Source organism: Microtus ochrogaster, linkage group LG9 (genome assembly GCF_000317375.1).
Source record: "Microtus ochrogaster isolate Prairie Vole_2 linkage group LG9, MicOch1.0, whole genome shotgun sequence".
Taxonomy (NCBI): Eukaryota; Metazoa; Chordata; class Mammalia; order Rodentia; family Cricetidae; genus Microtus; species Microtus ochrogaster.
In genome coordinates, this window is record NC_022034.1 from 20,141,155 (window position 1) to 20,167,665 (window position 26,511).

A 26,511-nucleotide genomic window follows, 5' to 3' on the forward strand; every position below is an offset into this window, starting at 1 on the left:
AGTCTGGATGTTCACCTTGCTAGACCTGCAAGGAGGTGGGAGGTCCTTGGACTCCCCACAGGGCAGGGAACCAGGTCTGCTCTTTGGGAGAGGAGGAGGTAATTGGGGGAGGGGGAGGGATATGGGAGGCGGTGGTGAGGAAGAGACAGAAATCTTTAATAAATAAATAAATAATAAAAAATATTATCTCTTATGCTACATTAAAAAACAATCAAACTTGCCCTTAATTTTTAAAATTAAAATTTTATAGCATTGCCACATGACAAGTATGTTATTATATGTTTTTATTTGCATAGGGAAATTTGTGCTGATGTACACTAAACCTATGAATATATATTTTTCTATATGTAGATAAATATTAATATGTCTGAGAAGGAAAGAAGAATTTATGTAGATAAAAATTTTCTGTTTTCAAGAATAATGACTCTGTTTATTAGTATCAATATAGAGCATGAATCGTTTAGTGAATATTTGTACTTGTTTTTCCCTTTGAAATTCATCTTCAGTTTAATATTTGTTAACTCATTTTTTTACAGTTGAATGATATCCAATCATTCAAATGTATTTTGTTTTAACACAGTTTGACATATAGCCTGTATGATGCTACTGAATAAGTCAGATTCCACACCCTTCTTCACTCTGTATTGAAATATGATCTTGACCAATTTGTGAAAGTCCCTGAGACTCACTTTGCTCTGCTAAGAAAGCATAAATATGAAAGCATGCGTGTCACAGTAGACATTATGTACCATGAACAGTATGAAGTTCATTTCACAGAGATAAGTATCTTATAAATATCCAGCGCAGTGTGATATCCTTGTAGAAGCATAAAAATGCACTGGACTGGATGAGAGCACAAATATCATATACACAAAAGAGAATAATAAATTTAAAAATAAGATCTTTTGATTTTGTTTGTGAGTCTAGCCATCTCAGAAGTCAAAATACAACACTGGAAAAAAAGACAGCATCAAAAAGTGGACCTAGTCAAAATGAATATCTGTTTGTAAAAGAATGCATATGGATCCATATCTATCATGCTGCAAAAACTCCAGTTCAAATGAATCTAAAACCTTTACATTAAACCAGATACAATGTATATGCTAGGAGAGAAAATGAGAAATTGGCACAGAAGATGACTTTATGAACAGAACACTGATATCACAGACACTAAGATCAACAATTTACTCTGTAGGAATCCAAAGTGCGACAAACACTGAGCCCTTCCCCCAAATTCCTCTCTTTTCTAGCCAGCCAGAAGGAGAGGTTCCTGTAGGTAGGCTCCTCCAAAAACCAACACTATCTACCAGACTATATAATCTACTAGCCACACCCTGCCCACAAAGTCACCTATCCTCCTGTAACCTTGGTGGAACTCTGAAACACAGCTTGCTCCAGTACTGAGAAAACCCAAGATGAGGGTGAACAGCCAAATGATGGGACACCCCACTCTCTAGAACCTCCACAGTGGGACAAATCCCTGGGCCCCTCCCCCAACTCCCTTGGCATTTCTAGCCAGCCAGCAGAAAAGTTTCCTGCAGGTACCCCCTCCCCAAAACCTAACCCATCCACTGGACCCACTAAGTTACTAGCCCTACCCTGCCACAAACTCCTGAAACCTCTTTGGAACTCTGAAATACAGCTTGCACCACCCTGAGGGGACTTAAGAGCTTACTACAATACTAAGGGGACCAAGAGAGAGGACGAAGAGAGTGAGTCAGGAGAAAAGTCCAAGAAAGCAGGTTTAGAGAGACCTCAGATGCTTTCTGAGACACAGACATTGACAGTACAGAGAAGATCAAGAAAAAAATTCCAAACATTCAAGACAGGTACTGCAAGAATTGAAATAAGGTGCAAGACACTGACAGCCTCATTGGAAGGAAGAGATGGGTAGGCATCAATGCAAGAATTCATTCAACAACCTAAAAAGCAGCATGGTAACACCAGATCCCAAAGGTCATTCAACAGGAAGACGTGATCATTCTAACCCAGAAGCAGCAGAAGACAATGACATTAAGTATAACTTTATGAAAATGATGGAGACTTTAAAGAGGAAATGAAAAACTCACATAAAGAAAATAAAAATAAAACAAACACAAAATTGGAAGAAATAAATACCTCAAAGAAACCCAAGGGGAAAAAAAAAGAAAAACAACCAAATGGGTGAAGCAAACAGTTTAAGACTTGAAGACTGAAACAGAAGTAATAAAGAAAACAAAATCAGATAATTCTGGATGTGGAAAACATGGGCAAATTAACAGGAACTACAGAGACAAGTATAACCAACAGAATACAAGTGAGAAAAAAGAATCTCAGGTGTTGAAGATACTATAGAGAAAATAGAATCATTGGTCAAGGAAATATTCAAACAAAGAAATTCTTAACACAAAACATCCAGGAAATCTGGGACACCATATAAAGACCATACCTAAAAATAATAGGCGTAGAAGGAGGAAGACTCCAGCACAAAGGCACAGAAAATATAGTCAACAAAATCATAGAAGAAAATTTCCCAACCTAAAGAATGATATCCCAATGAAGGTATAAGAAGCTTACAGAGCACCAGATAGACTGGGAAAAAAGTCCCATTGCCATATAATGATCAAAATGCAAAGAAAGAATATTAAGAGCTGCATAAGAAAAATATCAAGTAACATATAAAGGTAGAATCAGAATTACACCAAACTTCTCAGTGGAAACCATGGAAGCCAGAATGCCCTGGGTAGATTGCTGCAGACCTAAGAGACCAGAGATGCCCAGACTACTATACCCAGCAAAGCTTTCAATCACCATCAATGATGAAAACAAAATATTCCATGACAAAACCAGATTTAAACAATACATATCCACAAACACAGCTCTACAGAAAGTAGGGGAAGGAAAACCCCAACCCACGGAAACTAACTGTACCTACAAAACACAGGCAACAGGTAACTCACCACTAGCAAAACCCAAAGAAGGGAAACACACAAACCCTATTACTGAATTAGCAACTACTGATCATTAATAGCTCTTAATACCAATGGAGTCAATTCTCCTATAAAAAGACACAGGCTACAAAATATGAAAAATGAATCTGAAAACAGGATACAGCCTTCTGCTGTATATAACAAACACACCTCAACCTCAAGGACATACACCACCTCAGAATAACAGGTTGGTAAAACGGTTTTCCAATCAAAAGGACCTAAGAAACATGTGAATGTAGCTATTCTAATATCTAACAAAATAGATTTCAAACTAAAATAAAGCAGAAGAGATGGAGATAGACACTTTGTACTCATAGCAGGAACAATTCATCAAGATGTAGTCTCAATCCAGAACATCTATGCCCCAAATACAAGAGCACCCACATATGTAAAAGAAACATTACTAAAACATCAATCACACATAAAACCTCACACAGTAATAGTAGGATTCTTCAACACTCCACTCTCACCAATGGACAGGTCAAACTTAACAAAGAAATAAGAGACTTCTGGTTTTCTTTGATCGCAAATTCTTAATGTTTGTAGATCCCAGGAAAACAATGCTTCTTTGAGGCTTAGTCCTCTGTGTGCACCATTCTTCTCCTTATTGTATTCTCACCTACACACTTTTACAATTACTCATGTACTGTTAAGTTTGGTTGCTGACTCAGCCTTTCTCTTGAAGACAGTCAATTTAATTATTCTTGGTGAGTTCAGTGTTTTTATAGAAGATCATCTATCACTCTGAACAGCAAAGCTTCTTGAATTCATGTCTAGATACCTCTCAACTGCCTCTCTTACTGTTACATTATAATTATCTGAGTCACACTATTTGAAAATGAGTGCTATATAAATTCAATGCTGCCTTCTGCTTATTCAGTAACTCTTCCTTAGTATTCTAATTTGACTTAATATATAAACTGAATGGTCATGTAAGTTATTCCTCAAAACTTTTCTCATCAGTATACTTTCAGTTGCTCAAATTTACTACTACATCTATGACAGAATTTATGATTTATCTGTTGGTTCATAGCACTTACCATTCTAGAAATCTGACCCTGTGCTAATGTCATTATCTGTTTTACTGTTCCTCTCATAGAAAGGTAAACTAAGATTGAGAATGATAGTGAGATGGGAAAAATAAAATCTGTATAAAATATACTCAGAGGCCGGGTGATGGTGGCGCACGCCTTTAATCCCAGCACTCGGGAGGCAGAGGCAGGCGGATCTCTGGGAGTTGGAGACCAGCCTGGTCTACAGAGCTAGTTCCAGGATAGGCTCCAAAGCCACAGAGAAACCCTGTCTCGAAAAATATATATACTCAGAGATCATGAGTGCTTGAGGAAAGTCCCATCGGTGTCATTGTACCCACTGTTCTCTATTTATGTTGCAATGGTGTTCTAAATTTCTCCCTTACTCCTTGTAGCTGGTGACATAGGATAACATATCCTTGAACTGTAAAAGATACTCTTGTGTCCTAAAGAGAATGACAACTAATGTATCAAAACGTTGTTCCTCAATGTTTCCTTCCAAATGGATAAAATGCTTTATTATGATGTTCTTATCCCTTCTCACTTTTTGAGGTGATCAAGAAGTTGGTCATTTTTTTTACATAGTATACATTTTTATCTTTATATTCGGCTTTGATTTTTATGTACAGGAATTTTGTGTACCTCATGTCTTTCTCTGTAGACACCACCCCTTTCCTATAGATTTATTTTTATTATTTTTAAATGATTAGGTCTTAATTAAAGAATAGAATTTCTCTTTCTCTGTTAGCTAGTGTTTTAGGTAGCTCATTGAGGTATTTTTTTTTTACAATATTATGTTCACTGTCTATTACTGTGAATTGATAAATCTTCTAAAATTTTTGATCTCATGTTGCGTTAAAAATTATTCCTATTAATGTTTTCAAATTGCTTACCAAGAAGATGTTTTAGGCTTTATTTAGCATTATTTTTAAGAACCTACTCAATTATCTTCATCTGTTGTATGTATATATGCATGTATGCATTCATATATCTTTGTAGTATCTTATTTCTACCTTAATCTATCAGACTATCATCTATCAGTAACCTATCTATCTATCTATCTATCTATCTATCTATCTATCTATCTATCATCTATCTATCTCTTTATACTCGCATTCTCTATGATCTCTCTTTTTACTCTCTTTAGAGTATATTTTTCCCTTCACATCTGAAGAAATGGATCTTAAATTATTTCAAGGTTACATACTCAATACTGTGAATACAAATAGATTAGCCATTTTACTAGCAATTTCTTTAAGAAGCCTAATTGTTTTGAGACTAGATAAGAAATGCTACTAATATATTGTAATTTGTGAGCACAACTTATTTTTAAATAATACAGTTGAGAGATGGAATAGTAGAGAAGAAACACTGAGTGGAAGATAAACAGATCCAGTAGAATAGGGCATGTCAAGCTATGTGCAAAGAGTTGAAAAAACAATAGAGAGGGGAAAAACTCACAATAACCAAATATGTTAAAAATATAAAGTTACCCTTGATATAAAATATAGCTATTAAAAGTTATAGCGTAAAGAAGGTGATAAGGACAAAAATATTTTAATATCAATAATCTATGTTTAAAAGAATTAACTCCACAGCACAATGAATTTTAAAATGAGGTAAATAATTTGACAATGATAGTTTAAGTTACTTGTCATCATAAAAATGAGCTCATAAATTATATTCAATACAATAAGTTAGTTAAGTGAAGGAAATATTCATTGATTTAACTAACAGATAGTGCAGAAAGACTAAAATAGAGTCATTGAAAAGACTAAAAGACATAGAGGGCAATCAATGTATCTAGTGTGCCTTGAGGAAGGAGAAAATAACTTACAGGAGAACATTTTTACTATTGAAATCAAGACTTGATTATAAAATATAACCCCAGCAGCACAGACACTGAGAGAAACAATAAATGGGACCTCCTGAAATTAAAATGCTTCTGTAAAGCAAAGGACACGGTCAACAAGAAAAGACAACAGCCTACAGAATAGGAAAAGATCTTCCTCAACCCCACATCAGATAGAGGTCTGATCTCCAAAATATACAAAGAACTCAAGAAATTGATCATCAAAAGAACAAATAATCCAACAAAAAATGGAGTACAGACCTAAACAGAGAACTCGCATCAGAGAAAATAAAAATGGCTGAAAGACACTTAAGGAAATGTTTAACATCCTTTGTAACCAGAGAAATGCAAATCAAAACAACTCTGAGATTCCATCTTACACCTGTAAAAATGGCTAAGATTAGAAACACTGATGACAACTTAGGCTGGAGACGTTGTGGGGAAAAGGGATCACTTCTGCATTGCTTGTGGGAATATAAGCTGGTATAGCCCCTTTGGATGTCAGAATGATGATTTCTCAGAAAATTAGGAAACAACCTTCCTCAAGACCCAGTAATACCACTTTTGGGTATATATCCGTAGGATGCTCAACTGTGCCATAGAGACATGTGCTCAACTATGTTCATAGCAGCATTGTCTATCATAACCAGAACCTAGAATCAACCTAAATGCCCCTTGACAGGAGAATGGATAAGGAAAACGTGGTACATTTATACAATGGAGTACTACACAGCAGAAAAAAATAACGACATTTTGAATTTTGCAGGAAAATGAATGGAACTAGAAAACATTATTTTGAGTGAGGTAACCCAGACAGAGAAAGACAATTATCACATGTACTCACTTATAGGTGGTTTTTAAACATAAATCAAAGAAAACCATCTTACAAACCATAATCCCAGAGAATTTACACAACACTGAGGACACTAAGAGAGACTTACATAGATCTAATCTACATAGGAAGTAGAAAAAGACAAGATCTCATGAGTAATTGGGAATATGGGGACCTTGAGGGAGGGTTGAAAGTGGGAGGGGAGAGACAGGGAGGTGAGCAGAGAGAAATGTAGAGCTCAATAAAAATCAATAAAAAAACAAAACAAAAAACAGAAACATAATGTTTAAAAGATGGATGAAGCTAGAGACAGAGACTCACATTGGAGCACTGGACTGAGCTCCCAAGGTCCAAATGAGGAGCAGAAGGAGAGAGAACTTGAGCAAGGAAGTCAGGACCCTGAGAGGTGCACCCATTCACTAAGGCGGTGGGGCTGATCTAATGGGAGCTCACCAAAGCAAGCTGGACTGGGACTGATGGAGCATATGAGCAAACTGGACTCTATGAACGTGTCAGACAAGTTGGGCTGACTGAGAAGTCAAGGACAATGGCACTGGGTTTTTATCCTACTGCATGTACTGGCTTTGTGGGAGCCTAGTCTGTTTGGATGCTTACCTTCCTAGACCTGGATGGAGGGAAGAGGGCCTTGGACTTCCCACAGGGCAGGGAACCCTGACTGCTCTTTGGACTGGAAAGGGAGGAGGAAGAGAATGGGGGGAGGGATAAGGGGGAGGGGCAGAGAAATGGGAGAAGAGGAGGAGGTGGAAATTTTTAAATAAAAAAAAGAATTGATCCATTATCCAATGAAAGACAACACACACACACACACACACACACACACACACACATGCATGTACTCAAGCACACACACATGCACACAAAGAGTGAGACAGGAAAACATATAAAAAAATCATCAGATAAATTTCTAATACATTTGTTGATGAAAGACATTAAATATACACATAATAAGAAATTTTAGTATCCTCTCCTGAGACAAAAAGCCCCTTGGAGAGCTACAGAAATTCAAATTAAATAGATCCATTTCTGGGGCAATCAAACATAGGAAGAATTATCTGTAGAGAGTTTGAGTCTCAAGTCAGTTCAGAATCCATATTTGTTATCTGCTATATTTCTTGCTCAGAATGAGTATAAAGTATCTTGTAAACATTCCCCTAAATACTCCATTGAGTTCTTCTTTATCTAATTGATTGTGATGTTATAGTTCTTCTGGTGTTTGGCTTCAAGGATCCTTATATGAGCATTGAAAGGACTACATTTGAATATGCATTAGACTCTTCCATGTCTATCACTAAATTGTGATTAATAGATCTGTCACAGTATTTCATTGTTGAAAAAACAGAAACATTTTCCATCTCACTATAGATGTAATATGAATTATTAATTTAATTAAGAAATTATAATTAATTTTTGAAATATTGGACATTTAATACCTGATGTGGAAAATCATTCTGTATATGTGTTGCATGTATTCATTAATGAATAAAGCTGTTTTGGCCAATGGCTTAGCAGAGTAAAGCCAGGGGAAATCTAAACAGAGATCTAGAGAGTAGACAGATTCAGGGAGATGCTATGTATCTGCCAAAGAGAGAGATACTAGAAGGAATCTTACTAATAGGTCGCAGCCTCACAGCAATATAGATTAATAGAAAATGATTAATTTACCATATAAGAATTATCCAATAATATGCTTGAGCCATTGACTAGTGTTTTAATTAATTTAGTGTCTATGTGATTAGTTGGGTTTTAGCAGCCGGAAAATGAACAAGCAGTTTCTTTTTATGTATGATACTAATGTGGGTTGACTATATCCATAAAACATGAGAGAGCTTAGGAAGGAATTCTATACACAAAACCAAACAGAATTAAGAATTGCTTCTTGGTAGCAGCATTTTCTTTGGTGGCATCTGTTTGCTAGAGGCAAGCAGAGTCGTGATCCCTTTAAAAGAAGTCTTTGTGACTCAGCATTATCAGCAAAAAATGAGTAATTTCTTTAAGAGGCAGCTTCCTGGTTCATGCTGGTAGTACAAAACTCTGGCCCTTTCAGAAGGTCCTGCACTTAAATGGGGTTCGTAAGAAGAGTGATACTAGTTGCTTAATGGCGACAGACCTGCTCCATCCCTGGATCTGTGGCCTTGAGATTGGTTTGCAGAGTTGGTGGTTAACATGCCTCTACCATGTTGGACTAGGATATGGCCAAAAGGCAAAGCAGCCATAGTTCTAGCCACACCACTTAGCATTTTAAGAAACTAGTCAGAAAATGATTACAGATATACAATAAAGACAAACTCACAGAAAAACAAACCACTGAATAGGTCACAATAGTGTGTTCAAAAATGTACATAGACTTGGGAGAGAGGGTAAAAAGAGTATTGACACTTAGAAAAACAAGTACAGATAATCATAGAGTAGAGGACTAAGGTAATAAAATAAATATTAAAAAGTCATAGAGTAAAAATAAATAAACCACATAAAGATGGAATACACATAGAGAGTCTGGATTATGTATATTATTGTGTTTTCTTTGGATTTTTTAACTTCAGAGAAACATTTGATTCTGGGGTCTGCTTAATTAAATCAACATAAAAGTATTTTGGCTTCAAAATTTGCATCTGAGTATATGTTAGTTTAGAAAATAGGGTCTGTATTTGTTTCCACAGAACTTGTGGATTTCTTCCAAGCTAATGTGCTTTGATGGAGCAAGACCCCATGAGAGGTCTCTATGAAACCTAAATACCTTGCCCAACAAACATCAGAAAGCAGTCTGGAGAAAACTACCCCTGAAGTACCGAAACAATTGATTGTAGATGTTTGTTTTCATTTATAGAGGGATATGATATAGAGATGAATGCTTTAAATTGGTATGGATCTTGGTCTACTGATACGAATTTAAGGTTGATTTTGTTAAACTGTGTACATGTATTTCTGCTCTTGTTTAAGGTTTTGTGTTTTTACAGCTCTTTCAAAAACATAATGTACAATTATGAAATACAGATTAATAGTCATCTGTAGTCAAAGACTGCTTGTTTCCCAACTGCTTAGACCTGAATAATCACACAAAACTTTATTGATTAATATGTTGCTCAACTAATAGCTTAGGTGTCTTTCTAGCTAGATCATATATTAAATTAAACCATTTCAATCAATCTGTGTATTGGTATGAGGCTGTGGCCTACCAGCATAGTTCTCTAGACTACTGATGTGGGGGTACCCTCTATGTACTGTGATTACCATTAATGAATAAAGAGATTGCTTTGGACAGAACTTAGGTAGGAAGGGAAAGCTAGGCTGAATGCTGGGAGAAAGAAAGACAGAGTAATAGAGATGTCATGGAGCCACTTCCAGAGTCAGACATGCTAAAACTTTGCCAGTAAGCCATTGCCAAGTGATGATACACAGATTAATGGAGATGGGTTAAATTAAAATGTAATAGCTAGCCTTATAAGATGTTAGAGCTCATAGACTAAGCAGTGTTTTAAATAATATAGTTTTATGTGATTATTTCAGATCTAAGATAGCTGGATAGCTGGGAACCAAATAAGTAGCTCCCTTCTCCAGCAGACTACTTCCTGCTGATTTGGGGTGCTGTTAATCAGGTCTTCCATGGGGTATCCTGTGTGGCTGATCCACTCTTCTAGCAGTCCTGAAGCTCTCATGGATGTTGGACCATCTGGGGCATTGTTTCAGGAGGTCCTGTTTGATCAAACAATATTAGCTGGTGAGGAATCTACAGCTTTCTATCCTCTGTGGAAACAAGAACCTCTTTTCTAAAGCAACATATCCTTAGACCCAAATTTTGAAGTCAAGATACCTTTAAAATATATGTTGGTTTAGCTTAGCAACCTGCACAATGAAATGTCTCAGTGTACTTAGCACAGTCAAAATATTCGAAGAAAATACAATAATAAGTATAATATAAATTTTCTGTGGATTTTCCATCTTTACAAGGCTTATTTTACTTCTATTCTTCTAACCTATGTCTGTCTATACTCTTTTATATTAGTTTTACTGTTTCTTCAAAACTTTATTTTTTATAACTGTCTCTACTTTTTTTCTTCTCTTTCCCAAGCCTATGTACATTTTCAAATATACTGTGTGTTATTTGGATGGTTTTTTTTTGTCTGAATCTGTCTTTATTGTGTATCTGCAATCATTTTCTGACCAGGATTGCTTTTAAAATGGTAAACAGCTTGTTTGCAGTGGCCCTGGATGCTGGGTTCACCTCTCTCAGCCTTTCAAAATGATGAAGGTACTTTTACCCCCAGCTCTGGGACTGCCAGGTGGGAGCCATCCTCACCACCTCAACCCATGTTGCCACCAAGTAAGTTGCAGCATGTTGCCAAAAAACTCCATTCAGGTGTTTGGCCTCCTGAAAAGTCCAGTGCTATTCATGCAAATAGACGAAACAGGACACCTTCTTAAAGGAGCTGCCCAGGTTTTACTGCTATCACTGAGGCAGGAAGCCTTCTCTTAGAGAAGCTGTGCTCACTGACAGCAAACAGAAGATGTCTGAAAAATGAAAACAAGGCTACCAAGAAGCTGCCCTTTTTCTTGATCTAGATACCATATTGGGTGCCACTTTGCAGTCAGACACTGCTCATTTTTTTTTTTTTTAGGATTGCTGAGACCCCAATAATTACACAGAAACTATACTAAATACAACACTCTTTGACTAGTATCTTAGGCATCTTTCCAGCTAGCTCATTTATCTTAAATTAACCCTTTCTATCAGTTTGTGTACTGCCAAAATGCTGTGTGATTTATGCAATGGTGTGAGGATTTTCATTGACTAATATAAAAGAAATTAGAGGAATAGAAATAAAAGTTTGAGGGTAGTACACAATTTTCAGTTTTGTGTGATTTAAAGAATGTCTTAAGTATTTAAAGGCCAAATGTTTTAGCTGAACTATTCTATATTTGTGAAAACTAAACTCTTTACATTCTTGTATGTGTGTGTATGCAAATGTATGATATCTTTGTTTATGAGTGTTGGTACTATACATATGAAAATCAGAAGACAATTTGTTGTTGTCTGTTCTCTCTTTATACCATATGGGTTCCAGGGATGCGCCTTAGCTTGTCAGATATGGTAACATGAGTTTGTGCCTGTAAAGCCATCCCCTTTGTCCAGAAAATTATTTTTGATTGCAAGATAAATAGTTTGAGATGGTTATCACTACACTTGTAATTCAATCAAAATATGCAGGCAAGTCAAGATAAAATGAAATTTTAAGACTAACAGTGAAAGCAATTATTGAAAGTTTCATTATGAATAATTTTATTTACTGTATTATAATAGTTTGTTTTATGTTTATTTCATAATTTTATTTCTTTTTTCCTAAATAGTTATGGTCAAGGCTGATGTAGTAACTGGAAGCACATAGGAACTGGTAACTTACTAAATGGTCAATCATCTCTTTAGAGTAAAGAGCACTGTTGATCTTAACAAAATTTAATCATTACAAAAATTATTATGTGTAAAATCTTTAGTTACAGATATTTTACTTGTGATTAAATTAGATTCAATTTTCTTCATTGTTTTCCTGTTTTTCTGTTTCTCTCCACAGAAAGCTGACCTCGCAGTTGCTCCTCTGGCTATTACCTATGTTCGAGAGAAGGTCATCGACTTTTCCAAGCCGTTTATGACACTTGGAATAAGTATTTTGTACCGCAAGCCCAATGGTACAAACCCGGGCGTCTTCTCCTTCCTGAATCCTCTCTCCCCTGATATCTGGATGTATATTCTGCTGGCTTACTTGGGTGTCAGTTGTGTGCTCTTTGTCATAGCCAGGTAACATGCTCACTTTTGTGATTTTTTTGGCAATTGTTACCTCTTTTTCTACCTAATAATTGTCAAAAGTCACAATCTACTTTCCTTGCTTTCTCTTGGGGTGCCATAGATTTACAAACTTCTAAGAATCATATACACTTACTCCATGGACTAGGCTGCCATCTGTGACAGAAAGCATGCTGGTTGTGTCAGTAAGCTGCAAGTGTGGTAGGTAGACCTTAGTCTTTATGGTCAAATTCTGAAAGCAGTCCTAATTATTGAAACAGCTTTCTCTGCTTTTAACTAAGATTATACTTGTACCTCAAGATTCTGAATTCTACTGCTGCCATAATGAAGCTGAAGTACATTATGTTTTTGAGTTTTTATACTTTGTGGTAAAAAGTATTAGAATTTAGATGTAGATTTCTGTTAGATAAAAATTCTTATAATCTATGACTATGTGCATTTATGTGCCTGATAGTCAAAATTAAATATGAATTTTTAAAAATTTTGTCATAAAGAATTTTTGAAAACCTCTTTGAGCTTTCTTTAAATTCTCTGATAAAATCATTTACTTTCCTAGAAGTAGGGCAATACATTTTCTTTTATAAAAAGAATAAAATAAATTTTATGTATAGCATAAATCTTTACACATTTATATTTTTGATAAATTTATACATAATTATCTTTTTAATTTATTATGTTACCTAACTGTTTAATGTTAAAATTTGACTACTTAAGACCATAATAGTTTGTATTTGTTTGTACCAAGCAGCTGTACAGCAAGTAGGGCTTTTTTTTCATAGTTCTTTATTCTTCCTCAAAACTCAAATTTAGATTATGTAGTTCAGGATCATTAACTTCCACTTTTTTATGAACCTAGGAAACAAAATAAGACATTTATAGTGTCTTTGGATCAATAACATATTTGTTTAGTAACCAACAAAAGCCAGTGCAAATGTTTTTTTTTTCAGAATTAGCTAAAGCCTAGAACAGTTTTCAGTCAGCACATAGAGCAAAGAGAAGCTACTCTACATAAACAAACATTTTTGTTTGTCTTCCCATGTATTCACTTTGCAGCAATGTATATATAATGGAAGAAGGCTCCTAGCACCACACTGTCCTGAGAAATTGTGTAGGCATCACTCGTGCTAAAGTCTAATAGAACTTCTCTTGAACTCTTGAACTAGACTCGAGTTTATTTTCCAGCTGCAGATACATTAACTAGTAAAAGACATGGGGTAGTTATACAAAATTAACAAATAGTTCAAAATACTATTTAACTCTCCTTTTCTATAAAAATGAGATGTTATGTTGAACTGTTACCTGTATTGATTAAAAAGATAATAAGGTAATTCCCATTGAAATAATGTATTTTTTCAATTTGAAAATATAAGGTCAGGTAGTATGTCATATTCTATTGACTTTATGTTTAAGAGAGTTACAGACTATATTTATTATTTGTTATTTAATGAGTGAATTTGAAATCATCCTGCTCTATCTTATTTTTCAAAGAATGAAAAATAATTTATTAAATATCTAAAAACCAATACAATACAAAACAAAAACTTTATCAGAAAGCTCTTAACTATTCTATTAATTAATGTCTGATAATTTATTAAACAATAACTGTATTTATTAGTCTTTGAAAAGAGTGTAAGGCTATGTCTAAGTTTCCAGAATACCTTTGCTTATCATTACTAATTAAGATGAACAGAAGAATGTCAAGGTTCAAGTTAATTTCTAATGCAAGCCCCCAAGTCAAATGAGTTTGTATAAAACCAGTTTTTCCTTGTATGAAAGAAGCTTTGAGATGCAACCCCAGAGGAAATGAAACAGTCTACTGGTAGTAGTTAATTGCCCTTCTAAATCAATAGGAAGTATAATTTTTATTTTGAGTTTAAAATGTAGTATTTTACTTTTACTTATAAGTTAAAATTATACAGAGAGCTGCAATGAATCACTGACATTACTGAAGTCAGTATACATGGTATTTTTTTATATTTTTATAAAGAGTGCATACTGTATCTCCATTAAATTATAGAAAAGAAAAAGGGACACTATTCAGCAATGATGTATCTCAGTGGCAGGGCACATGCCTAACCTTTGCAAAGCTGAGTTTGGACCCTAATACAGAAAAACAAAGAAGCTCTTAGGTGCATATCTTAGTTTCCATTATTGTTGCCATGTGATAATATTACTGTGAACAAAGCATTAAAAGATATATTGTTTATTTTTCACTCACATTAGAGATCACAGCCATCATGGCTGGAAGTTGAGTCAGTAGAGAATAAAGTAGCTGGTCACACTATGTATACACATAAAGGATGCCTGTGTAGCTTATTGTCTGTGTTTTAGCCTGTCCATTATGACAGATCAGGCAATTTTTCTGATGTCTACAATTGGGGTGGGTCTTCCCACAACTATTAATGTAGTCAATACAGTTCCCTAAAGGCATGCCCATAGGTCAATGTAGTCTGAGTAGTCTGAGTAGTCTTTACTGAAACTTCTTTCCCATCTGACTACTGAGTCTGTTAAATTTATAGTTAATACTAAAATATCAATATGTGTGTTATCTTCATTTTAAATCATCAACACTGATGTCTAAACCAACCACTGAGTCTATAACAGAATTCCTACTTATACATTATTGAGATATACCACACTGAAATTTTAAAAAAATCATATAATACCTAATAAGGAAAGAAAACAACTGATTGCATAATTAAATATAACAAATATTTTAATATTGTCTGAACTTATAATTATTTTTGACCTGTCAAAATTCTAATATTGTTTCTATTCTTATTGAAACAATTTATCTTCTATAACTTTTTACCTTCACAGACAAACTTTCAGCTTTCATTCTACTTGTTTCATTAAGCATTCTCTCTATTAGTAAACTATTTACTGTCTTTAAAATCACACTTATTAGAATCTCATAAAACACTAAAAATTTCTTGATGTTTACTAGTTTATCTAACACAGATATGCATGTACATGCAGAAAAATACATGTATATATTATTTATTGTATAATAAATATAGCATACACGCATATATACACACAAACTTTCAGCAATGTAATAAAAATATAAAATTATTATCCTATATCTTAGTTTTAAGGATTATGTATTTGAAACTTATATTCATAAAAATGACTTACATTTTCACACATATATAAAGCTGACTATAAAAAATAAAGTATTAGACAGACTGTCATCAGTCATTTCAATATCTACTAGATGAATACTCTATTATCATGTTAATAACATTAGTCTTATGAAAACTTTAAACTAAATATGAATTGATAGCATTCATGCTTTAAAGCTAGATTTTAAAGTATATAATGTTTTTAGTCATTAAAATAACATGGCTTTATTTTTAGTTTACAAAAAAACACACCTACATATACTTTACCAATTTAGTATATTTAATGGTTTCTAAGGGAAAAATGTCTCCGATACTTTTGTGTTGGTTTACTGTGTCATATGGTCTTTATAGACTTATAATTTGTTATTTGTAGCATAATGACACAATCAGCATCCTTCTCTGATTTAGTAGAGAACTTGTTTAGGAGAATATGTAAGGCTGGGATATTGCATTCCAAAGAACAAATGTCCCTGTCCTAAATATCTTAACAGTTTTTCCCGACTGACAAACAGAAAGTCTTTGTGTAACGGTATTCTCTTTTAGTATTTCTCAATCTTATTCCCCATCTTCCTTTCTCATATGCTTTAATCTAGTTATACAATTAGTGAGAAGATAGTCATATAAAAAGGCTGATTAGGGCACCCACCCTATCTATGCATAAGATTTGTTTTTCACCTTGCTTCAAATATTTCCCACATTAAGCAACATAGAATACCAACAATGACCTTTTTATAAAATAGGTTAATTTAAATTCCCATTCAATTAAATTCCCATAGAGAAGAGAGGATCTATCTCAAGGACAACCAGAGCTACTGAAATTTCATATATAAGGTTTGTTTTTGATTTTTTTTTATAATTTGTAATATAGATATACATAATGGATATCAATGCACAAATGAAGGGAATAGTGGTACACACATTTCCCTCCAACAGGATTGATGTCACCTGAACAATTACACACAAAGCTGTTGCTCAGGACATTAGAAAACAAAATGTAAACAAACTTAAAAGAAATGTGATTCATACACTAAATTATTGAGTTTAAAAATCCGTGTCCAAAATGTTCACATTAACAGCTTTGATCATATTTCTGGAGCAGTATGCAATAGCTCTTATATTCTTGTCACTGTGATGAGTGACAACTCATGGACAGTGAAGGACAAATAGGGTATTATGCACTTAGGAATGGATAACTGTTTTGGTAGCTGTACAATGGTAAAGAAATTGGCTGGTAGGAAGACTTGTCACATTAAAATAAAATACAAATTTTCCTACATGCCTATACCACCAACTTTCCAACCTCCTACTCAGAAAACAATTTATACCTTACTTTCTGTAACACTGCTTTACGCAAACTATTTTGCTTTTATTTTTAATGTAATGTTTAAGAGAAGTAAACTTTAGGGAGACATTTTTAGTATTTTTCTTCTCATGTAGCACACTTCCTAGAATATGCATAAAAATTGGTTTTTGGAGAGTGCTATTCTAATATGCCTCTTACACACATGGAAAGATAGTTAAAAAGGACCATGTGTTAAGATTTATCTCAATAATATATCTAATGTTTAGCACAGAGTCAATCTGAAGACACTTTGAAAGTACACACTGAAATATTTTTTGTTTTTTTTTTAAGTTGTGAGATTTAATAATACCACAAAGAGAGCATATCCGTATATTTCCATAGTTCCTTGGTCACCCCACTATAAAATTACACATCTCTTCCGTGGTCATGGTTACAAAATGGCCATTGTTGTAAAGTTGGTATTGAGTTTTCATGATTTTTAGAAGAATCAAACAAAATGGCACTGAGTGGAATCACCTATGATAAAGATGTTATCTGGGTAATGCAAAGCAATAGCGATCTAGACAGAACTCATAGGTCTATGAGGAGGAGGAGAAGGTGAATTCTATTACTGACATGTAAAAATAAAAATGTTTTTCAATTCTTATAATTTCAGGACAGTAAAATATATAAATTAGAAAAAAATTAACTAGTGCAAAGACAATATATGATTAAAATAATTTTAGCAACATTTTGTAATCAAATACCTATTGGTATTTTGTTTTATTTTATTTTTTCAGTCTTCAGTCTTTATTTCCCTCAGCTTGCATTGTAGTCCTTTATCTTGTCTCACATGCTGGGCAAATGCTCAACCTCTTATGTACTGCCCAGCTAAAAGACTATTCTTTCTTTATGGTAAGACATAATAAAGTATAAATGCATGAGAAGACATTTAATAGTCCAGTTTTTCTGATACTGTAATATATATTTTATATATTTTTTATTTGCCTTTGTTGTCTATTCTTGACCCAATGACACTGTTGAGTCCAGATGCACCCAGAAATTTGGCTGCTATCTTCAGGCCACCGTTCAGTGTACACATTTCACAAATGATGAGACAAATGCCTCTGAGACTTATACATGACCTGGAATGACTTGTTTCCATTAAGGAGATACACAATATCTAACTCAGCAAATAAGTAAAGTTTTATAAAATAAATTCTATTTTTAACACATTGAAGTTTAATGATTATTAAGCTGTTATATTTAAAAATTCAGTATGTAGGATAAAGTACTGTCCTTGGTAGTTGCCACTATGCACTCTTACCTCTCATCAGTTAACTCAGGCTCAGCAAACCATGAACAATACAACTAATGATTTGTTTCTCTCCCTTTTCATCTTTTCTGGTCACGTCATTCTATTCTGCTCCCCTCCATCCTGCTTCCTTTCATCCCATTCCATTCTGCTCTGTTCTGTTCTATCCAATTCTTACCAAATTTTATTCCTATTCTACTTTATGAAATTCTCTTCCATCCCTCCCCCCTTTTTTTACTTTAGGAATGAATCGTTACAGTGAGTCTATTACAATCCAATAAGCTAAAAATGAAGCACACTTTCCACAATTGATATACTTATTCCACCATGCTCCTTTGTTTCCAAGCATCTCCACGACCTCAGCTGAATGTTCTGTGAAAGGCTGTTCTGAAGCTTTCCCAGAAAACGGTTTGTTCTGTCAGCTTTGAACACAATGCTTCTGTTTTCCCACAGACACTGGAAAAACTTATTTTGTGTGTGTGTAGGGGAGAGGTTTCTCAGTCACACTAATAAAATTCTTAGTTTTTAGGGAAGACAGTGTCCTTTATTTTCCTGATTATTAAACAGTTTATTCTTCCAAAGGGAAGGCGGAACTATTATCTACAACTCTGCTTTGAAACAATTGAGCCTGTGTGGGAGAACCAGGGAAATACCCAAGGAACATATACACTAGTGTTTTTGTTTTCTGTATATTTTTCTGCAATAAAAATTGTGTGCCTCTATATAGCATTTTTGCAAAAGTGTAAATTGTAGTGTGGTAATTTTTAATAGTAAATGTGACTTTTTATTATGTTTCAAAGCTATTGTTTTAATGTCATTATTTTATGTAATGAATTTCCAAGATACACATTCCCATTGTGAAGGAAAGTCTTGAAAAAAAAGAAGAGTCTTCTGATAGTATGCAAAAAATAGCTACTTTACACTAAGAACCACAGAGATAATCACTTATTTCTCTATTTTAATCAACTGTGGATTTGTAGAATAAAATCACATACACCAGACCCTGTTACCCATCCTTGGCACAGAGGAAATTAAAAGGTTTTTTTCTCTCTTTTTAAAGTTCTGACTTGTTATTACAGAAAGGTTTTCTTAAAGAGAGTGCAGTTACATAGATACATAGGTTGATTTAATCGACAGCATTAATAATCAAATGACTTTTAGCACCTATTGCTCCTTTCTCAGCAGTCAGAATTCAAAGACAACACAATAACACACAGTGTCAGACTTTCTGTATATTTTCCATCTTTATGTGGCTTTTTTATTCATCTGTTTCTTTTTAAGGACTTTATCATATTTCTTTTCTTTCCCAAACCTATGTATATTTTTAAATACACTGTATGACATTTAGAGGTGATTTTTTTGTTCATCTGAGTCTGTCTTTACTACATATCTCTATCTTTTTGTGATCTCATGAGTCTTTAATCTGCTAAGCAGAATGGCTAGGATTAAAGCTATGGCTTTCATTGCTGGATCTCTCCCATTCCTTGGCTTCCTGAGAGTCTAGCTTCGTGGTTGAGGTACTAGTAGGATACAAACTTATTGACACAACTCTGTAGAGTTTCTAGGTCCTTGCCACAACCAAGAAGCATGACACTGATTGCTCATAAACATCATTTAAGTGTTTGGTAGCAGGGCCTCTTAAAATAGACAATTTTTTTATGCTAACACTGAGTTATGAAGCCTCTCTTAAAGGAGATACCACTGCATGCCTCAAGCAAAAAGAGTCTACCCAAGAAGTTGCTGCTATCAAGAAATCATGCTTGAATCTGTTCTTTTATGTCTAGAATCCATTCACAAGATCTCTCAGGTTTTATGTGGATGTAATTGCCTCACATTCTGTGCCATTTGTAGATGGAAGTTCTACATCACCTGATCCTGCAGCCGCTAAGTTCCAAATGAGCACAGAGCACAGAGCACAGAGCACATTAATTAAAAAGCGTTTGCACTCTTACCTCAGGCTTATTACTAGCTAGATATCACTACTTAAATTGACCCGTAATTCCTATCTATGTTTAGCCACATGGCTTACTCCCTTTTCTTATACTGTATTCTTATCATGTTTCCTCTGCATCTGGCTGCTGAGTGTAAATCTGCATTTTTTCTCCCCAGAATCTTATAGTCTAGTAGTCCCACCTAGTCTTTCTACCTTGCTATTGACCAATCAGCATTTTATTAAAGCACTATAAGTAAAAAATCTTTACAGAGTAGAATAGCATTATTCCACAGTCATAAAGGTTAAAATATATTTTCAGAATATTCAACACCTAGACAAAGAACTCAGTAAAACATGAAGCCTTATTTACCTGTGCTCTGGACATCCTAGCATTCCCTCGTTAAAAGTCATTGCTTTCATTTGGTAAACGAATAGCAAGATTTGTGAAATTCTAGGGAGAATAAAATACATTTCACATTTTGATCCCTCTCATAATTTATGTATATGAGAGAAGTTTCATCAATATTAAATGAAAACAAAAAGAAAACAACTGTGGTGATTTATGACTTTATTTCTTCATGTTAAATGAAATAATGTTCTCTCTCCAAATTATTAATGAGTAGGAGATACAACATCATCAACCAGTACAACTTCATTCATTAGAGCATGCCACAGCACCTTAATTGCTATAATTTTTTACATTCCATTACATAATTACATCATTCAAGTTGAATTGTTTTCATATCAATCCTGTTGAGTGTGTGTATATGAAAGTACAGAAATTAGCTTTTTATTCTTTATGATAAAACTTTTCTAATGAAGTAATTTCACATATCCACATTTTAAAACTAGAATGAATATATTTAACCTAGTGTGTATTGAATTTCAATTTTTATTTCTAATGCTTCTAATTTTCATAAAGCATAAGTGTATATATTTTTCAGCCTAGACTTTAAAGGTTTTTTTCTTATTTTAGTAAAGATATATGACCCTAAATTAATTACTGAAAAAAAATCTATTTTTTCCTGTCAGACTCCAATATGATAAAATAAGATGAATTGACTTAAAACAGATTTTCCTATTAATTAATACATTTAATATTTGAAGCAAAGGTGAAATGGTAGGTTTTCAATGTTACTGGCATGATAAACATTATAAACAGTTGGGCTACAACTGTCATCTAAGTTGGTTCAGAATATGCACCTGAATATTATTTTAACCTAATAAAATTAGGTAAGTGTTTCCTGGCTTCCCTTACTATTATCGGTGTTCAAATTGGGGGTGGTGGGTGGCTTGCTTCAATATAAATTTATTGAATTGTTCCTCTGAGATATGATTTGGAAACAATAAAGAAAACGTGAATTTTGTTTATGATGGATATATACAAAAGAATACAAAAGAGAATCCCACTTCTAGAAATATGTTCATTGTAAAATGTTCATATTCCTCTTATTTTATATTACAAAAATTCATATTACTCAGTTTTAATTAGGGCTTGAAATCATTTGAACTAGTAAGATTTGAAAGCTATGTTTCAAATCTACTTTTGGAGAATTTAAAAATATTCATTTTGGTAGTTAATTTGGATAATATAGATTAAAATAAATATTTGATTTATGAACATATTCCAGTTGTCTTAAGAACTATATGGTATACACATTGTAAATAATACATTAAAACATTTTATTTATCAATACAGTATACTATATTTCAAGCCATTTCTGACTTTTTAAGTTAAAAGGCAGAAAGCCCACAAATAAAAAATTGTGAAAGTTTTACAAAAATAAATTTTATAGTTAAAATATTAGTAAGTGAAGAAATTATGTACTTTATATGTTTATGCCTGTTAATGTTTAATATTTCCTGTAATCCTGATAACATCAGTTAAATCATTTAAAATACTTAAATCAAGCATTTATATAAGACATTTTCTGTCTTTTGAGTGCCTTTTTTTTTTTATAAAAAAGTATAGTTGGTTCCATGTTTCAGTATAGACAACTCATAGGTAGGCAGCCAACCCTGACTTACTGTGTTACAAACTTTTAGGATTCATATTGCAGGCTAACTACTTTCCTCTAATTTATAAGATTAAAAGAAACATTTTAAATAGAATATTGCTGTTTGCGTTATTTAAAAGTAATACCTTTAACATTTAGTATCTATATTCAAAATATAGTTAACTGAGTAAGAAATAACACTTTGTAGGATAAAATTAATTTTTATAATGCAACATTGAAATCTGAGCCATTTTCCTGCTAATTCTCAATTTAAAGCCACTCTTATATGAATAAAATTGTACAGTTGAGTAGTTGGTAGCCATCTAATGGGGTAATATGAAAACTATTGTATAATTTCAAAAGTATATTCTAATTTTCAGAATATAATGAATTTTTCTTTCATGTTGAAATTTGTAAAAAATATTTAATGGCAATGAATATTAATACAGTATTATTTTTTGCATAATATATAGATAGTTATAATAAATATTTTTAAATCCACAAAATAAAAAGCAACTTCAGATAATTAAATAATAATATATTGCTATATAGTATTATGAACTTTCAATGTATTAATATACTAATCAGTTTATTATTGAAGGTAATTTTCTACAAGTTTTACATTTAAGTAAGAGTCTTCAGAAAGTGCTACATTCCAATGATACTCATTATTTTATTATGTTTCTTCATTATCCATAATTTAAATTTGTTTTCATCAATGCATTACTAATCAGTTGATATTATCATTCTTATCATTTCATTAAGCTCTTATCCATTTATAGAATCTAAATAATATGTTCTATAGCATATTATTACAATGTTTATATGAAGTAATCCTGGCACTTTATACCTATAAATAATGGCTTTCTGGCATTAAATGTACCAACTGATGTCAATGTTAAGTAATTTAAAATGTATTTAAAGGCTTAGCTTTAAATTTCCTATTTTCTCAGGAAGATTGTATGGTTTTTACAAACATACAGATAATTTATATACCCTATGTCAATGAAGGAGTATCTGTTTTGCATAACTAGCCTTCAGCTTGCCACTCAAATACATTTCTACAGAAAGGAAAAGAACAGGTTCCACAGGGGATTGCAGTTGCCCAGGCTAAAAATGTTAACGCATAGCTGTGCTGAACATGCAAGAGGCATATTTAAAAAGCCTACAGCCTAGAAACATGGCAAAAGAATTGAGTTTTATCAAGTTATAGGAAGCATTTCTAAACTCAAACATCAATCCTACCATCATGACAGTAATTTTGATATCTAATGAAATATCAAAGTGTCTTATAAAGATAAATGCTTGTGAAAATGTCTGTGAAGAGTGGAAAAGTTGTCATAATAATTGAGGTATTTGATTTCATTGTGATCAATAGCTGTGAATGTTTATAGTTTACTACTTGTTGAGCTCTTTTGAGTGAGGAAGAAGTGCTTCCTTACTGAACAGTTTTAAATCATGACACACTCTCCCTAGTTATAAATTTAGTAAATTATTTTAAGAGTAGTATATTTTTCTAAGATAGTAACCTTATCAAAAAAATTGATAGTTGATCTCTGGAAGCTTAGCAATAGGTTCAGAGCCTGTTTTGTTTATTTGTTTGTTTGTTTATTTTTTTAAGGTTTCACTGTGGTTAAAAGGAAACCTGACAAAATAGTTATTTAAATATGTGTGTGTTTCTTTGATTGCTAATAATACAGAAAGATTTTAAAAAGAAACTAATTTTAAGCCTTCTGGAATGTGTTACTGGCAGCACTATGCTTACAGTTATGGTTTCAGATTCATAATTACAAGATGACTACTGGAATACCAGATATCATCTAATTCTCAAATCTAAATAAAGAACAAAACACAAAAGACACAGAAGAAAAAATAGGGTATTGGGAGTAGAGTTACAGAGGACTGTAGCCACCATCCAGTTGATGGACTCAAACCAGTGTTAAGAGCATTCAGTACACTTAACCACGGAGCTATCTCTCTATCCCAAGATATTCTTTTTTTTTAATTAGGAAGAAATGCTTCCATTATTTATGCCTTTATATCTAGAATTATTTATGGCATAGTGTGAGCCTAAGGTTTTGTGGATCAACAACCTGATAATCCCATGAGGCATGTTCTGGGCAGTGACTGCTACAGGGGTTTACAGAACAGCAAAATCATTTTCAGACAGTTGCCTCATCTGGCCTTGAGTTTACCTGTAGCTCAGTCTCTCCTCAAACTTATTATGTTATGCTGCCTCAGTCCCTTAAGTGTTAAGAATTATAGCATAAATAAAAGTTTATATTCTTAGATGAGAATTTATCAAGTTTGAGTGTCACTCTAATATCTTGAATAATTATATAAAAATTACTCAGTGTTAGAGAATGTAATTCTTTGATATGGAATATTTTGAGATAACAATATTTTCCCAACTTATTATAAGTCATGAAGATAAAAATTGTTAAATATAATACCTTCTCTACTAATTAATGTATTGTGACATATAATAGAATAGATTTTACTAAAGAGCAGATGTCAAATAATTTAACCTATAAGAAGAGGGAAAAACTCTGTGTCCAAATAAAATCAAACAGTCTATGTTTTGATTCTCCTGAGATTCACTATTGACAACTGAATATCATACAATAAAGAAGTCAATTAACCAACTTTTTCTGACGCTTTCATTTTGGAATGTTTTCCATCAATCTAAACTTTCTATAACAAGTCAAAATGAATCAAAATGACTGCAAATCTAATGACTAGACTTATAGACTAGGAAAGGGCTGAAAGAACTAAGTACAATTCTAAGAAACGATGGGAAAAATGAATATCAGCAAATAGATAAAATACTAAGGGGCATAAATCAGTAACATAATGTTCACCAAATCTTTGAATATAACTATGTTATTTAATAATACAAACAATTGGCCGGGCAGTGGTGGCTCACGCCTTTAATCCCAGCACTCGGGAGGCAGAGGCAGGCGGATCTCTGGGAGTTCGAGGCCAGCCTGGTCTATAAGAGCTAGTTCCGGGACAGGCACCAAAAGCTATAGAGAAACCCTGTCTCGAAAAACCAAAATAATAATAATAATAATAATAATAATAATGATAATAATAATATAAACATTTAAACTTTTGAATAACCTTAAAGCAAAAAATCTAGAATGACAGGTATGGTATATTAATAAGATCTAAATAAAGTGTGACATTTAGGAGAACTGAATTACATATCAAAGATAAGTAATTTGCTATTTCATAGCATAATATCCTTTGAGGTTCTAAATTCTTAACTAATGAATAATTTTAAATATATAATTAATAATGTTAAATTTATATATACATACATATTTGTATAAATATATAGAAGTTTTAACAAATATAACAGCCCAACACAAGTCAAGCAATCATATAACTAAAGACAGACTAATAAAGGCATGCAACACGAAGCAAGAATTAGTCATCAGGAGAATTTTTTTTGCAGTAAGAAGTAAGGTTAAAGCCTAGAGTCTCAAACTACAGGAAGGACTTTAACAATGTGACTGACATTTGAGCCCTCATTTTAAAACCATAAATAGAAATAACATGGTTGTTAAGTCCATTTGAATCTTTTTGTTTTCTTACTCTGTGAGACATTTATGAAGCAGGAATTCTGAATATCTCTGTTATTATCCTGCTTTCCACATTTTGGCCATTTTTCTCAGCACTTCATTTTTTGGTAAATGTTGCTATTTGGTATGGATCTGTTTAAATATCTGAAAGTGTCAAAATTTTATATTATCCTACATTGTCTATAAATAAGCATGAAGAAATGGTACATTGGATAAGTATTTTTCTGTGATTTTAGTCATACATTTACATACCTATTTATAAAAGTTGATATTTATTACCTTTCCCAGAGCCTTGTAGTTATGATAATGCCCGTGAATTACTATGAATAAAAAAAAAGTTTCATTAATTACCCCATTGCTAGATAAGATATGATTAATATCATTGTTAACTAAAATATTAATTTTCAGGAATTATTTTACCATGTTACCACAGAAAAAGGTCAGCAGAAGGCAAAGAAAAACATAAATAATAAACTTATGGAGAAATAGAAAATAATTTTTTAAAAAATATTTATTTATTTATTATGTATACAATATTCTGTCTGTGTGTATACCTGCAGGCCTGAAGAGGGCACTAGACCTCATTACAAATGGTTGTGAGCCGCCTTGTGGTTGCTGGGAATTGAACTCAGGACCTTTGGAAGAGCAGGCAGTGCTCTTAACTGCTGAGCCATCTCTTCAGTCCCCTAGCAAATAATTTTATAAGACCTCATTACAGATGGTTGTGAGCCACCATGTGGTTGCTGGGAATTGAACTCAGGACCTTTGGAAGA

General features: G+C 33.2%; 1 protein-coding gene across 6 annotated transcripts in view; it reads left to right on the forward strand.

Moving 5' to 3' along the window:
• Grik2 (glutamate ionotropic receptor kainate type subunit 2) overlaps positions 1-26,511 on the forward strand; it is a 588,331-nt gene that overhangs the window by 429,692 nt on the left and 132,128 nt on the right. For all 6 annotated transcript variants that reach the window (XM_026787407.1, XM_005363515.2, XM_005363512.2 and 3 more), the window contains exon 12: positions 12,270-12,493. In XM_026787407.1, coding sequence (XP_026643208.1) covers positions 12,270-12,493 — 224 coding nt within the window. The remainder of the gene's footprint in view (positions 1-12,269; positions 12,494-26,511) is intronic.